This window comes from Manacus candei, unplaced genomic scaffold, assembly GCF_025592945.1.
Source record: "Manacus candei isolate 608988 ecotype Guabito, Panama unplaced genomic scaffold, ASM2559294v1 h1tg000069l, whole genome shotgun sequence".
NCBI classification, from domain to species: Eukaryota; Metazoa; Chordata; class Aves; order Passeriformes; family Pipridae; genus Manacus; species Manacus candei.
Genome location: NW_026138117.1, coordinates 1,810,453 through 1,826,424, shown reverse-complemented (window position 1 = coordinate 1,826,424; position 15,972 = coordinate 1,810,453). Strand labels below are relative to the sequence as shown.

Sequence of the window (15,972 nt, the reverse complement as noted above, 5' to 3'; positions counted from 1 at the left end):
CCTCTGTCAAAGGACAAACCTAAACACAGCCAAGGCTCTGAGGACACCCAGTCCTCCCAGGGTATAAGACAGAAAACACCCACCCTTTCAACCAGTTTATCAATAAAACTTCAGATCAGGGTTGTTTTCAATGAAAGAAGGATACAGAAGCTTTCCAGAGGTGATACAGCCAACATCTGCCATGGAACACCTTGATCTGGATAAATGCCGAATAAAATCTAGGGCAAGTATAAAACCCAAACATTCATTAGTGACACAAAAACTGAAAAATACCTGCTAAACTTATCTCAAATAGCTAAAAAGACTCTCTCAAACTGTACATTCAATTGTGAGACTGATTCAATATTTTCAAGTGTTTCCACCACAGCTGTAAAGCACCTCTGGGGTACTTAACGAAGGGTAAGTAATATTCCTCCTGTTAACTTACTACCAAAGTCACATATTTGATGTATTTTACCCAAATGTCTCTTTGGACAAGATTTCTCTGGAAAACAACACCCATACCTTAGGAAATGCAGCGCGTCATATATTTTCCCCCAACACAGAAGCCCTGCTACCCAAAAAGGAGTTCCTAACAACAGCTAAAAGAATAAACTCCAACTTTTTGAAATTTTTCTCAAGTCTTGCAGTCTAAGATTTCTCTAATTTTGAAGATTTTGTTAAGAGAGGGCAGCACTTTGGCCACCCCAGTTAGGAGAGGCCCATCTCCCCATGACCTTCTGGCTTTGACGCTGTGAGGCACTGCTATTGCTGGTGCATCCTCCCCAGCACATCTTTTCCTAGGAGCATTCCTCAGGTGCCAGTTTGAAAAGACTCATGCTAAATTCAACAAGCTAAATTCAATAAGGGACAGATTTGAGCGTAAGCTGCCTCCTCCTCCAACTCAACTGCTTACCCAACCACATTACCCTGAGTGCTGACTAATTCACTGAACAGGACATGAAGTCCTGTACAGTATTGTCTTTTTTTGGCATCTTGCCCCCAACCTCAAGATATTTTTTATGAGCTAAGAGAAAATATCACAGCCCATTTTGAACTAATTCTAAGGCAATGTGGGCCAGGAGAGGATTGCAAATTCAATACTTACAGAGCAGACAACTACAAAGATAAAAAGGCCTGAAACTTTTAGGAATTTTAGACAGCATCTGAAACACAAGAAACATATATTTACTAATTGTTTATTTTAAAACAAATCTTTCTGTTCTCTTAGTAGCTCTGACATTTCGGAAACATCATGGTAAGAACTTTTGAATGATAATATCACACCTCAGTATGGACATCAGGATGCAGGGCCATCAGAGGCTTAGGAAGCCTTGGTGACTAAAAAGGCTCCTGCCCCAGGTCTGCTGCCAGCTGAATCTCAGTGCACGGGAAAGAAGGCTTTACCCACTGGGAAAGCTAAGAGAAGGCTGCAGCATGAGCTGGTGCTGGATCCTAGAGCCACTTCTCCACTACTACTGCTGGCTCCTGACAAATCCAGAGACCCATCAGCTCTTTCTGGTCTCTCCCAAAGAGGCAAAGGAGCATTGCCATCACAGGGAAGTGTCACGGCTGTGCAGAAAGCACAGCTTATTGCATACGGGGATAGTGTCATGAATGACTTCCTCAAAACTGGACTTTTAATATACACCCTGAAAGGTATTGGGGGAAAAAACACCTGAAGACAAGAACAAGCTTTAAGAATCTTCTGGGTTTAACAGTGTCTCTTTAAATCAAATATACTACATGAGCATAAATCAACTAGCAAAACCAAGTATTTTTTCCATAGCACATCTGTGCCCTTTGAAAAAATGCCCTGTTCTGGAAATGTGATGCCATAAAATCTTCTGAAGTGTCAGAGCTTACTATTGAGTGGGTTAAGCAAGAATAACTCTAAATTAAAATATAGATGTTGAAAATGCATGCTCTTGAGCAACAAATCTCAAGATTCAGCACTTTTAAATTACTTTTTTTTAATCACACCCTGAAATACAACTCAACTAATAATTTTCTGACTGCTCATCAATATGTCATACAGATGACTTAATTTACAGAAATCTTTCTGTTGATTTGCCCTCACTACGTATTTTCACTAATTGAAAGCACTAATGTTCTTAATCCATTTTTTCAAAAGTAAACATTTAAACAATGCTTTTCTGACAGAATGACAAATGTAAGGTTTGATTTAAATCTGATGACAAGCAAGAAGGAGAAGATTTCAAGTTACCAGGATAATTAGTTGAAAAAGGAATAGTGCAAAAACAAGCTGCATTGATAGATGCTATAGGAGAAAATATTAAAGTAGAGTAGTCTGAAGAGTGTCAGAAATAATTTTTAATCACAGTGGAAATAAGTCCCTAAATCAATTCATTAACTGAAAGAAATGTAAATGACTGGACACCCATTTTTGGAAAACATTGTTTTCTAAAGTTCTCCTCCTCCTTAGAATTTTCCAAACAGAGGTTAATAAAAAACAGCAGCTAATAAAAATATGTTGCCACAGACAAACTGGTACAAAGGGGCTACAGTACTCTATGAAATACAAGTGGTAACAACTTTACACAAACTTTGCACAGCATAAAAATCTAGAGAAGGCAGAGGAAGACGGGAAGGAAGCCAGTAAGGTGGCTTCTAGAAATTCCAAGTAGCCCTGTTCTACTGAAAAACAAGATGGCAGTGAGGGGAAAAAGATAATAATGGCTTGAAAATAAAGGAATGACAACAAAAGCCATTATCAGCACTTCATAATTGATAACTTCTGTTGGTATTGTGTGATTTATGGAAAATACCTAGTGCCATCTTAGTCATGAAGCCTCCATCCTGCTTGTCTATTCTCCCCATCTCTACATTACAGTTTTATTCTGGTGTTTTTGAGAATTTATTATGTTACGAATTAATAAATCCTGGTCCAGACTTGTTTAATTTTAATGTACTTGATTTTTTTTGTTTGCACTTAGGAATTATAATTTACAATAATAATTCAAATTATTATTGAAACAAAAAGCATAACTTGATTTTAAGACATAAGAGAAAAAAACATAAATTAAGCATTTATAAATTCATAACCACTTGTCTGTAAATATCAGAAACTCATCTAAAGACACTGGCAAGGTATAATAAGTTTTTTGAAATGGTTATTTTATTAAATGTAGAATTTAGAACGATCTTTTTCCCCCATCTGTTTGTTTTCATGGCATTTTTTATTAAGGAAGCAGCACTTTTAACAGCTTAGAGTTGAGATGTGATTAGCTTTTGACTCACCTGTGGTTTGCAATCTGTCTCTTCCATTCTACAGTGCTAATCTGGCACAGCAGTGCAAGTACAAATGCTGTGCCAAATCCTATACTGATACATGCCTCTGGCACAATCCTATTTGACTTCAGTTGGAAATGCACAAAATGTAAATCTATGAAGGATTTCACCCCCCTGTTCTAAACCAAATGATTTTTAGCCTAATCCACATATTGTGTCGGGCAGTTTAACTTCATTTGTTATCTCAGCAGAGTTATGCAGATTTATGACAGTCAAGGAGTTGATCCCATATGTACAACCCACACTAAAGCAATGAAAATGCTTCAAGGGAAGTTCTGTCAGAAGAATGTGCTCCTCCCCAGATTATAAACCTATGCTGTATTCTCCTGCTCCGTTTGTTCAGTGGCAGTGCAGGAGAGCAGCACTCCACACAAAACCATATGCACAATTAAAGAAGGAAAGCAATTGTGGAGAGCTAAGACAATATACAGAGAAGGAAAAGATTCACTGACATCTCGCTGGAAAGGCTCCATGGATCAACGAGGAGATGGGAACATGCAGTGCTGGGCTCCATGAAAATCTGCAGAGCTGGCTGCAGACACCAAACAAAACTAGAAAAACCCTTGAAACTCTGGAAGGGACAGAGGGAATTAGTATCCAGGGTTAAAGGTTTTGCTAGTTAAATCCCCAGCAAAAATATCCTGTGAAAATTTGCACTTAAGGTCTTATCACATTGCTATCTTTTAATGTATTAACAGATTCAGTTTCCTCCATGCCTAAATGAGGTAAAAGACTACTTTGAAGTAAGGAGTGAAATATGTTAATGTAGTTCAAGACAAAAGAATGTTAAGCTATATTTTGCTTTGCGTATATGTGAAAGGTTACTATAATGACTACAAAAAACTTTTAGATACATATTTTAATTAAAATGAAGGAACAAAACACTGAAGAAAAAAAGCTGTGGAATCAAACCAAAGGGCTTTTAAGAAATGGTTTTAAAGAAATGTTAAAAGCAATACAGAAATTATTTAATTACAGTTTAGAATAGGTGCTATGACTGATGCTTGTAAGAACAAGGGGTTATTAATCATTGGGTAGAGACTGTAACCAGTTTCACCAGGGTTTATTTTTAAACTATCAGTGGCAAGATATGGAGTGCTATTTTATTAATTTGTGTAAATAAATCATTTTCTAGACATCTCCGCTTATAAACTAATACCTGCAGAAATTAATATATATATATATATATATATATAAAAGAAAACAGAAATAAATGAATGTTTGAAGTCAGACCTCATCTTTGATAAATTGAACTTGACATGAAGGTTGTCCAAGATTTCATATTTCTCAGAAGAAGCAGATCTGGAAAAACTTGTCATTTCACTTTCCAGTTGAAACCTTTGCTCAAATTCTGCTGAGCTGTTGTCCCATGAATCATCATCTGTGGTAAAATCTGGAGTATGAAGAGCCATACACTGCAACCTGTCACACATTTTCAGTAAACATAATAAAACAAAACAGTGCTTTATTTCAACAAGTAGTAGATGCAACTGACCTTGCAAAACCTTATGTTCAATGTGATAGATTTTAATGGAAAAATTAATAGAAAAAGAATTATTCAGTACAGACTGAGCTCCCCTTGGTGATACCACTGGGAAGATGGCAGAGTAAGAACAAGGAACCCACGACATTTAGGTGCACCAGAGACAACCAGTTCTCTGATACACCAGGCAGATGTGCTTCAAGATTTGGTGTGCAAATTGTATTATAAGGATCTTTCCTACAGCTCTGCTGTGTCTTTCAATGCACCTCATGTAACACCACATGGAGGAAATAAGAGCACAAAACCTGCAGTTCCCTATCGGGCTCTTTAATCATTCTAACCTCAGATCCTACATCCTTCCCTTTTTACAGCCTCTTCTCTCCTCCCAAGGTCCTCCAGAGTAATTATTTGCTTACAACCCCTGTCATTCACTTTATTTCCCAGCAGGTTTTGTGTCAGGATATAAGAAAGAACCACATACAATTAAATAGAAGAGAGCTTACGAAAAAATATTTTGAGTAAAATGAAAGTAACTCACCCATTTTCCTCTGAGAAAACCTTCAGTAGTGGTGTCTTCTCTGTAAAGCCAGTGTTTTTTGACCTCGAGCTGAATAGTTTTGAAAAATTGAAGTGATACCTTTGGAGGGAAAAAAAACCAAAACAGAATAAGTCTAAAGTAAAATGATTCACTACAGTTCTGCAGAACATTTTGCTACAAGTCCATCTAATTAGTTAAATATTCTCTAAGAATGATGCTCACCTAAATTCGGGTTTTCATTAAGTTTGAACTAGACATGGTAGTTACCTCCTTATGCTCGTGGGGTACTCATTCATATAAGTTTACACTAACATACTTCTGAAAATATAAAACAAGAGGATAATTTATTTCTCATAAATGTTATTTCAGACGTGAATCACCATCTGTAAATTCACTAATCTCTACAGTAACCTTGGCACTCTTGGTATTAGGGAAGAAAACTTTATCTCAATACAAGTATGTTGTTCCTGCAGCACAATTCCTTCCAAACAGTTTCTGTCAAGTCTTGGTCCTAGTACTGCAGATAATGAAACAGACAGCAAGCTACTTCTTGCCATATTGCAGCTGAGCATTGTTAAAAAGCCTTTTGCTAAAGCATAAATCCCAAAGCTTGAGAAATATCTGAAGACAATCAAGGACAATCGCAGTCATTTTAGAACATCTTCCCAAGACCTGGCTCTTTCAGAGATATTTCCTGTCAAAATCAGTGTTATTCGGACACATCCTGATTTATTCCATTCAGAACTGCAGCCACCCACCACCAGAAGGTCTCGAAGAAATCTCCTAGACATACAGTCAAAACGTCTGTACCTAGAAGTAGATACCTAGAGGAAAACTGAAATTTCTTTTACTGTTGCTGGACTGCAAGAGAAAAGAAATTATAAAATCTTAGACAATCAAATAAGTACACAGAGGTGAATGCTAATTCAATCTTCTAAATATAAGGCCAGTCCAAAAAGAAGGATTTGTGTATTTGACTTTATACCACAATGGAGGACAGAAATTCCTTGAGATTTGTGAAGATTCAAAATTCAAAATTAAAAAATTAAAACCTCCAATTAATGCTTTAGCTTGCTTGTTCAGTAGTGTTTTCATTCAGAAGACATGCTAGGTGTTGAGCAACTGGATATGGCTATTTCAATCTTGAGTGGCCACAATGCTCATTCAAACTCTTCTGTAAGCCCGTATTTTCAGTCTCAACAGAAGAGAATGAATGAGTTAGAAAGATTGAATTATCCAGTACCTCAGGTCAAATGTTGGGCAGATTACAACTCAGGTTGTCAGTGTCATTGCACTGACGCTTAATCTGTGAAGAGATGATTGCATACTCTGAAGCACATCTTTTAAATAGGAGAATATCATTCACACAAAGATGTTCAAGTGGAGAAACTTCCATTTTGAAGCAAGTGCTATTCTAATCTTATCATGGTCTTAGATGTGAATGGCTGCCTAGAGCTTTTACAAAAGGGAATCTATAAGGATAACAAGAATGCTATGAGGACTTTAAAGGTGTGCTCACTGAGAGCTGCTGATATGCTCCTGGCTAATCCCAGCATTCTATACTCAGTCTGCATCCAAAGGGTACAGTTGTGATAACAATTCTGATGGTGGACCTTAAATTTGTACATTCAGAAGTTTAACTCATGCAAAGATCAATTAGCTGTTTCTGCTTTTAAGCAAAACAATGTGACTTGTTCCACTGGAAAAAAAAGGCTTCAAATAATATATACTCTGTGCTGTTCTGATCTAATCTCGCATTGTGTACACCATTAACCTTTCCACACTGACTTGTCTACTTTTCTTCCTAGGACTTGCAAATTCCAAGACTATTAACCAGAACACTTTCTACAAAAACTTCCCTTTTCTTCTACTTGTTGGGAGTCGGTACCAGCACTGCTTTGTGTTACTCAGGCATATATATCCACTGACAATCCTCACCTCAGCAACTCTTCACGACTACTGTGAATGACCAGTATGCAAAAAGTGCTGAAGTCAAAGCAACCACAGGAACAGCAACCAGAAAGAGAGGACAAAGGTTTGGTGGAAGGTGGTTTAAGTGACAAAACCTGAGTTGAAGAACCCAGAAGGCTAGTTAAAGACATCACTTTCACTTTCTTTTTGCACTTCTGTTACCCCCACTTGCTGGTATATTATCTGCCACTTTTAAATGGAACTGCAGAGCTGAACAGATGTCCAAGAATGATGAAGACAGTAAAAATGGAAAAGGTCTTCAGATAAAGTGCATGACAACATCAATTAGTGCATGACAACATCAATTTGCAGAGAATAAAAACACATAGACAAGAATAAGCAGCAGGAAACAACCAGGCTTGACAAAACAAAAATAATTAGAGAAAAAGCAGAAGAGCCTTAACTCCCCCATGACATGATTACCCTAATTAAAGAATGAGAGCAATATAAACAATAAAGTTAATTAGGGCATAAAAGAGTCTTGAAGTCTGAAAGCTCTAGAAAGAAAAGTTGGAAAAACATCACTAAAAAATAGCATGGATTATAAAAATGAAAGTCATCCCTGAACAGAGAGCCTAATGCAAGCCCCTCTGTGCCCCTCATACTTCTGCAGAGATGCTATTGGTGCAATTTGATCACCAACTTAATCAAAAGATAACAGAGATCATCTGCAAGCAAAGCATAGGAAGGCCCAAGGATCCCCTGCTAATAGAGGAACAAGTCTACAGTACTCAAAAACCCTCTTAACATCATTCTTGGTGCCCCTCAACACTGTAAGTAGCTGGTAATTGTGACACTGTGTAAATAAGGAAAAAAAACCAACGTGACACATTTCAAAACCTGGGATCCGTTTACATTTTGAATGTTTCTTCACAATCAAATACCTGGAAAATTTGGTTATACCCACAGGCAATCCATGTCTACTGAGCTATTCAACAGCACTACTAAGAGACTAATCACCAGATCAGCTCATTAACCCGTTGTGGGTAGGCCTGTTAATAGGATGAGAAGACTGCTCTGGATTTATACTATTTAGGGGTGAGGAGCTGGTTAGCTGGGCAACAATTGTGTTCACCATTCTTCTCTCATGGTTGAGACCCAAAAGTCATTAGCATGTTTTACATCAGATATGAGAATCATAAAATAGTTTGAGTTGGTCAAACTATTCTATGATTAGATGACTAGAGGTCATTTAGTCAATCCCACCTACAATAAGCGAGGACATCCTCAACTAGATCAGGCTGCTCAGAAGAAACATGAAATAATTGCATTTACACATGTATACATTTATATTTAGATATGCATACAGATCTTCACACAAAAAAAATTAACATTCTCATTTCCCTTTCATTCAAAATGATGGGAGAAAACTAAAACCAAACCCTGTGAAAAAAGTATTTTACAAGGACTTCTTCAAAGACTTGCAAAACATTACTCTCAAAGAAAGATCCATGTAGAACTGACATCAGAAAAAGAAGAGCATGTCCTGCCTGCTGTATAACCACTGCTGGGAGCATATTCATTCTCACATTTGCTGCTGCTGGGCATGGGTTGTTTTTTAATTTAGAGGAATCTTTCTAACAGAAGATTGTGTTCTTAACTACATGGCTGCTACTGTGACAGCTATATATACAGATTTTGGCTCTCTCTGCAGGAGTACAAGTTTGTTCCAAGGAAGCATGTCTTCTGAGCTGGTTACTTGCAGTCCAAGACATACTTTCCCATGCCTAATCTTTCAAGAAATTGCAATTTCTGTCTCCATAGTAACCCAGAGTAAGAACCAGCATTGTAAGAGGGCTGTCCCACCCCAGATGATGCAGCATATTCTGCCAAGTCATGGAGATGTCCACAGGTGAAGTTCCAATTGCCTGACAGCAGCTCTAGAAGGACCTCACCCACAGCATTAAATGAGGGTCCAATTGCAAGCCTTGGACAACTATTGCAGAAGCCCTGAAAACCTGTGGCTGTGCCACTGCTCCCATGGATGAACAAGGGTCACACTCTTTTGGTGGCATTTTGTACTTCTCTACAGCTGTACGCCAGAGACATGATCTTCAATCTCCTATACCCTTTTGAGCAGCTTAAGGAGAAGCAGTTTCCCCCTGCCCTCCTGGACCTATGGAGAGGTAAAGGGAGAGCAGGAGAGGAAGGGAATGTGGGCAACTCCAGTTACTCCCACTGATGGGCTGATGACTCATTAGATATTAGTCAGAGGGCTGCAATTTTCACCTACAACACACTACTGTTTCCCATTACCTGTAGGTGATAACTTGCAAAATCTTCAGGGGACTTGGGATGAAGTGCAAAGAGAGAACTTAATTCCAGCCATTGAGCCCTAGATCTACCCTCTAACCACATTTTCAAGCATTTGCTAATGTGATTACACCTGCTACTTTAAACCAAAGGAAAAGGAAGACTTTGTGGTGGCACTGATGTTCAACCATAAGCAAACTTTCAATCACAAATACATTACAGCAAAGGACACCAAAAAAAAAAAACATCCTACAAGAACCTGAGAAAGAAAAAGACCATACTCATCCTAGTTAGGCTGCAAACACTTAAAATAATCACAAGGTTTGACTGGAACCTATTATTTTTCTTGTATTGAAAAGATAAATCATGCCACATAATGCATTAAGTTTTCACGCCCTATAATAAAAGGCATACATTTTAAATATCGGCTAATACAATGCTTCATCACCCGTATGCCACGTTATGCACACAACTATCAGTAAGAAAGCTATTTCTATGACAACAGAAACCAATAATTCTCACTTCCATGGAAAAGACTTAGTCAGAATTGAAGAAGATGTGAGTATGGAAGCATAGGTATTGTGCAACATCAGTAATTTTGAACACAACTTATTAAAAATTTCACTATATAAAAAAATTAAAAGCACAATCTCTTCAGGGAAAAAAAGTTAGCATGCTTCCCTGGATTAGTAATCACTAAAATGATTATGAGCGTGAGGTTGCCTCTTACACAAAAGCTCAGAAACACTACTGAGCCAAGAGTTTGTAACAAATACAACAACAATTTAAGTAAAATTTCCTAGAAGAGAAGTCAAGAGTAAGAACACGAGAGCTAATTAATCATGCAGGAGACTAGTCACAACAGCATGATTTCAATTTATCATTTCTACACTCTTTTAGGCTAAAGTTTTGTTTCAGAATCTTCCTATTCCCTGAATAGAGAACATTTATATTAAATCATAAGTACTGAACTAATTACTCTTATCATATCTGTAAACAAGCATAATGCACAAATAAATTGAAAAATAGAATTGAAAGAAAAAAAACAAACCAATCAAACAACCAAACAAACAAAAAAAACAAACAAAAAAAACACACTGGCTTTTGACTGCACTTGAAACACATTCTCCCACCAGATTTGGTTATTTGTCAGTTTCTAATAAAGTCTACTTTTGGAGTTACATGGTACAACCTGTGCTGACCAACATCATAGCATTCAGTTCTTAAACATTTACATGGACTGTGTGCTAAGCAGCTGTATGCACGCATACATCCATCAACATTATGATATATAGGTGCCCACATGGAGACACATCACTCCGTGATGTTTTCTCCTCAGTGGTAGGATGTCAGGGGAAATTGTTATGACTACCCATCGCAAATGAAGCCTGGTCAACTGATACACCCAGAGCCAAGGGAAGGATCAAAGACTCCCGAGCTCACGTCTCTAAACAGGCTCCAGATGTTTTCTGATGACTGCTTTATGTAGCTTCACTTAAAACAAAAAATAACCTCCAGACCCTTTAAAAGCATGCACCATTAAGATGTCAGGAAAATTTAGCAATGAAAGCATTACCTAATACAGACTCATTTTCTCTTAGACTTTCCTTTCTATTAGACAGGACTGTACAGGATCCCCCAGAGGGATCCCCAAAGGTGGATCATGTGGGGCTGGCACTGGCATTACCTGACAGCAAGAGGTACAGTACTGTGAGAGGTACAGCCAACAGACAGGTCTCATGTTGAAAGACACTGGGGTGCTGGAGAGTGTCCAAAGAGCAAATAAGCTGATTAAGGATCTGGAGCACAAGTCTTATGAAGAGCAGCTGAGGGAATTGGGGTTGTTTAGCCTGGAGAAAAGGAGGCTCGGGGGAGACCTTACCTCTCTCTACAGCAACCTGAAAGGTGGTTGTAGTGAGGTAGGGATTGGCCTCTTCTCCCAGGCAACAAGTGACAGAACATGAGGAAATGGCCTCAGGTTGTTTCAAGGGAGGTCTAGATTGGATATTTGGAAAAAATTTTTCACAGAAAAGCTTGTCAAGCATTGGAACAGACTGCCGGTGGAAGTTGCCGAGTTACCACCACTAGAGATATTTAGAAGACATGTAGATGTAGCACTTAGGGATAGGGTTTGGTGGTGGATTTGGCAGGGTTGGATTAGTGGTTGGACTCAATGATCTTAAAAGTCTTTTCCAACCTAAATAATTCTATGATTCCAAATTAATAAGTGTATACCGTGGTAAGACCCCAAGCAATTAAAGAACATGTTTAAGGAAGATGTAGTGGAATGTGTGCTGAGCTTATCCTAGATGGAAATGGTTCCTTATATAGGGCACACACAATGTGCTTGCTTCATTCACTTCTGATGGATTTGGAGAGTGAACATGTTCTGCAAGGGCAATTGTAAGTTCAGAAACAGCTTGAAAAATAGAGTGCTTCCAATGGTTCCTTTTTTAAATCAAATCGGGCTTTGTAGGGTTATAGTACTTTCCTGGAAAAAATAAAATTAAATTTTCAGATATCTCCATGACTTGGTAGTGTACCTCAAGAGTCTTTGTCTGCCTCTGTCAGGGAATGTCTTCATCAAGAAGACATTGGGAGGTAGTTAACAGACTAGGACCTCATAGCAGTGGGTGAAGATAAAAGAAAGAACACTTAAGCTGCCCTGCAGCTTCTCTGACTCTACCTAAGAGGATTAAGTTGTTCTCCACAAATTTTCTGCTCCCATGTCAGGGTCCCATGAGGTCTGGCTGCCCTATGGGAGGGAGCCAGCTCCAGAGGGTGGATGTGGGTCTGGCAGGGCCATGACCTTCCCAGCCTGAGTCTGTCCCACAACACTTAACAAGGGCTCAGGGACAGGATGGGGACCCAGGCCAACCCAGACCTTCATGACAAACCAGCAGGACCACAGTGACAGAGCAGATCAAAAGGGTCTACCATTTGAAGGAGTGAGCAGTTGCACTGAAAAGTGTGTCTGCTGTTTCCTCCTCTACATTTTCTGCTTCAGCAAAGAAAATTGGAAAGCTGCAGGAAACCACATGTAAAACTGCAGACAGTCTGAAGGAGAAAATACTTTGGAGCAGGTGCTGCCAAAAGAGTTTAGCTGTTAGCAACTGCCAGCAAGCTGCAAATTTGAAAAAGGCAGCAGTAGCCAGTTTGGGTAGTGGTCCAAATTCCAAACCCCCAGTTTCTCTGTGGATTAAACAGATAACCTTTTAAGAGGTATTATCTGTAAATGCTGCAAGTCATATTGAAAAATGAGTCTACAATAGGGAAGCAATTTATCAACACTTAAAGCATGACTGCACTTGTAATTCTTTAGCGTATTCTGCAGGCTTGGCTTTTAAATGCCAGCATTTTTCCTTGGCATTCATGATGGGGTTTAGCTCAACCAGCTCTGTTGCTAACTTAATTTATGACAAATAAAGGGGGATCAAATTTTTTTCTAGTCCTTGAGGTAATTTAAAGAATATCAAACAATAAGGAAGTGGTTACAACTTAATATTTTGAATTTATATCTGAACAGACTCTCTTAAAGATGCAATATGGGGCACTTGGATGATGGACACATGAACAGAGGGATGAGTCTGAGAAAAAAATGGATTATATGACCATCTTGAGAGGTTATTCTTCAAGAATTACAGTGATACAATGTCATAGTCTCAAAGGTTTGGGGTAACATGTTCAAGCTTTACTTACAGACTAGCTGAATTGAAGAATGATACAAGAAAAGAAAGCACTATTAAAGCAAGATCACAGACCACTTCTGAGATGAGGGAACACTTTCATGCACAATGGTAAAACAGGATTATTTTGATAAAATTTTCCTTAATCCAATTAATGTACTGACAAGCTGTCACATGTAATTATGCTTCTGGCCTTGCATAGTCTTGTAATATATTCTTAAGCCACTCACCCCAGTTTTGGAGATTGAAAAGAGTAATTTGTAAGCTATGAAGTAATGAAGACTCTATTTTTCATTTTCTTTAAACACTTTGAAAATTGAAGTTCTATGTGTTTCATTCCAGGAATTTGGATATAACATTACTGGTAACTGCAACTTTTAGATAAAAAAGTAACTTTGCCACTAAAAAAAATTGTCTCCCTTGCTTAGAGTTAAAAAAAAAAAAAAAGCCAGACATCTACAAAAAAAGGCTTATTAACACGAAAAAATAGGGTTGATTTCTGTGCCTGGAGATGTGTTAGAGAGAGAAGATGAAGGTAAGCAACAGGCCACTACACATCTTAAAAATAACAAGTAGTCATCAAATTAAGCTTTGTTTTTAAAAAAAACACATGATGGATCCAAACTATTGTAAGCTTCCTGGGACTTGTATTTTGTCCCTTAGTCACAATGAAAGGAAACAAGGAAAGTTCAAGCATATTAATTTCTGCTAAATAGTCAGGTTCTCATGAGGTATTTCAATATAACTAGGACAACTTACGTAGTCTTTATGTAGATCCTGATCTCAGTGGACTAGACCCAGCAAAAATGCTAAAATTTGCTTCAAAGCTAGGGTATGAGATACTCAGAGTAGACAGAGAAGAAAGAGCAGTAAAACTTTTAAATAAACAATTTGTAGGGGGAGATATACCTTCCAAATTTTGAATTAACATTATAAAGCTGATAAAATAATAGGTATTTTTTTAACTGTATTGGAAGTCCTTCCATTATATTTACTTTTTAAATTATTTTAGTTATTAATGGAGGTATTAAGAATTCCTTTTCAGGTTCTGGCTGAGCATAAGACACTGAGGTTATTCATATAACCTTTGTCATCTGAAAGTCTGGTCTAGGATAATTACAGTCACTGGCAAGAGAAAGATCTCTTCAAATAATTTTCATCCTCCCCATCTCTCATGTTAACTATACAAGGAACCTGGGGAACTAACTTTGAGATAACAGACTTCTTCACTAAATAATATATAAGCCTTACACAAACAATGTCTATATTACAGTATACTAAAAAGTACTTTTTTTCATGTACTTTTTATTTTCTCTGAAATTAAATCTCTTCTTCATACAGAAGACTTTTCATCAAAAAGTCAATGTTGAATTAGGTATACAAAAAAATATCAAGTCCTTCCAAACATGACTTATTCATAACTTCCTAACAAGAAACTTCCAAAACAAAATAATTCCACATCATTGGTCATTGCTTTCCATCTTGATTTATATCAAAGACAAAAATTTTTAAAGCACTGAAAATCTCAGAGGAACAAATTAAAGAAACCAAACTGAATAAAAAGGTACCTTATAACAATACAATATTTTCTCATACATTTGCAGAATATTCAGTGAAACCATTCAAGAATAAAAGCAGTTTTATCTCACCAAGATCATGCTCTTCCCTGCCATAGCCCTTCACTAAGATTGTTGTAACATTTAACATGCACTTTACAAGCTTCAGGAAACTCGTTCCACAGTATTGGGTTCTGTTCTTCTACCAGACATCTTTTTCTGCCTTGAAAGGCCTTGAGTATCTGTAGGACCTTAAGGCTAAAATGTCAGAGAAGAAACTATTTAATCTATGTTAACAAACAGCTTTAAAACGTAGATTTTTGATTCAGTGCTGATGTGAGACAAATTTGAAATAGAAAATTTGAGTCCATAAGCATATTCAACTGAAATTCTCAAATTAAAAAGAAGGGGGGAAAAACCAACAGCTAAACAAACAAATCAAACCAAAACCCAAGGATTATAAATAATGTATTCCAAAGAAACTGAGAATTTTATTGTCTCATGAACAGTAGCATGCAAATTGCATTCGGCAAGCCTCCCCTCGAGTGGTGAGACTGACAACAAAAACAAAGAATAAAAATGACATTTCAGCCTTCCTTCCTCCTGATTTAAGCTGTCTTTCTCCAGGTAAGAACATACTCCTGTGCACTGAAAAGACAAAACAACCCAAAATTATGCCTCTCAGAATTTAGAAGGAAATTCCTTATCCTACATGGCAGATGGCTTTGTTCCAGCAACATGGTTAAACTGTACATCATACATCTTGATAGCACTTCTTTCTCCCCAGTCACACAGATGCCAATCTTTCCTCTCAAATACTACATTCCCTTTGGCCTTATACAGAATGGAGTAACTTTGATTACTCCATAGTCTCACAGAGGTGATTTCTTTCCATGTTGCTCCCAAAATAGCATATTCTTGACAATAAATGTCATATTACTAGCTATGTATATTCTAAAAATCAGCACTGTACCAAACCTAAATAAATCCTGGACATTGATCATAAAAAAAAATAGATAGTATTTTGCTCAGTAACCGTGTGGACAATAACTCTTCACATGCACATGAAAATTCCTGGCCATCCAGGAATGAGGTTACATCAATAAAACTTCAGTCTGTGCTCCCAAACAAAGAGAAAGTAGAAAAGGGAAAGTGTCAGTGCCCCTGACTTAAAAAGAAAATTCTTCAGCGAGG

At 37.6% G+C, this 15,972-nt stretch overlaps 1 protein-coding gene across 1 annotated transcript in view; it reads right to left on the bottom strand.

The window, feature by feature from the left end:
• OCA2 (OCA2 melanosomal transmembrane protein) overlaps nucleotides 1–15,972 on the bottom strand; it is a 171,604-nt gene that overhangs the window by 143,585 nt on the left and 12,047 nt on the right. The window contains exons 2-5 of the mRNA XM_051806902.1: nucleotides 5,313–5,411; nucleotides 4,525–4,713; nucleotides 1,088–1,145; nucleotides 146–218 (exon numbers count right to left, since the gene is read on the bottom strand). Coding sequence (XP_051662862.1) covers nucleotides 146–218; nucleotides 1,088–1,145; nucleotides 4,525–4,713; nucleotides 5,313–5,411 — 419 coding nt within the window. The remainder of the gene's footprint in view (nucleotides 1–145; nucleotides 219–1,087; nucleotides 1,146–4,524; nucleotides 4,714–5,312; nucleotides 5,412–15,972) is intronic.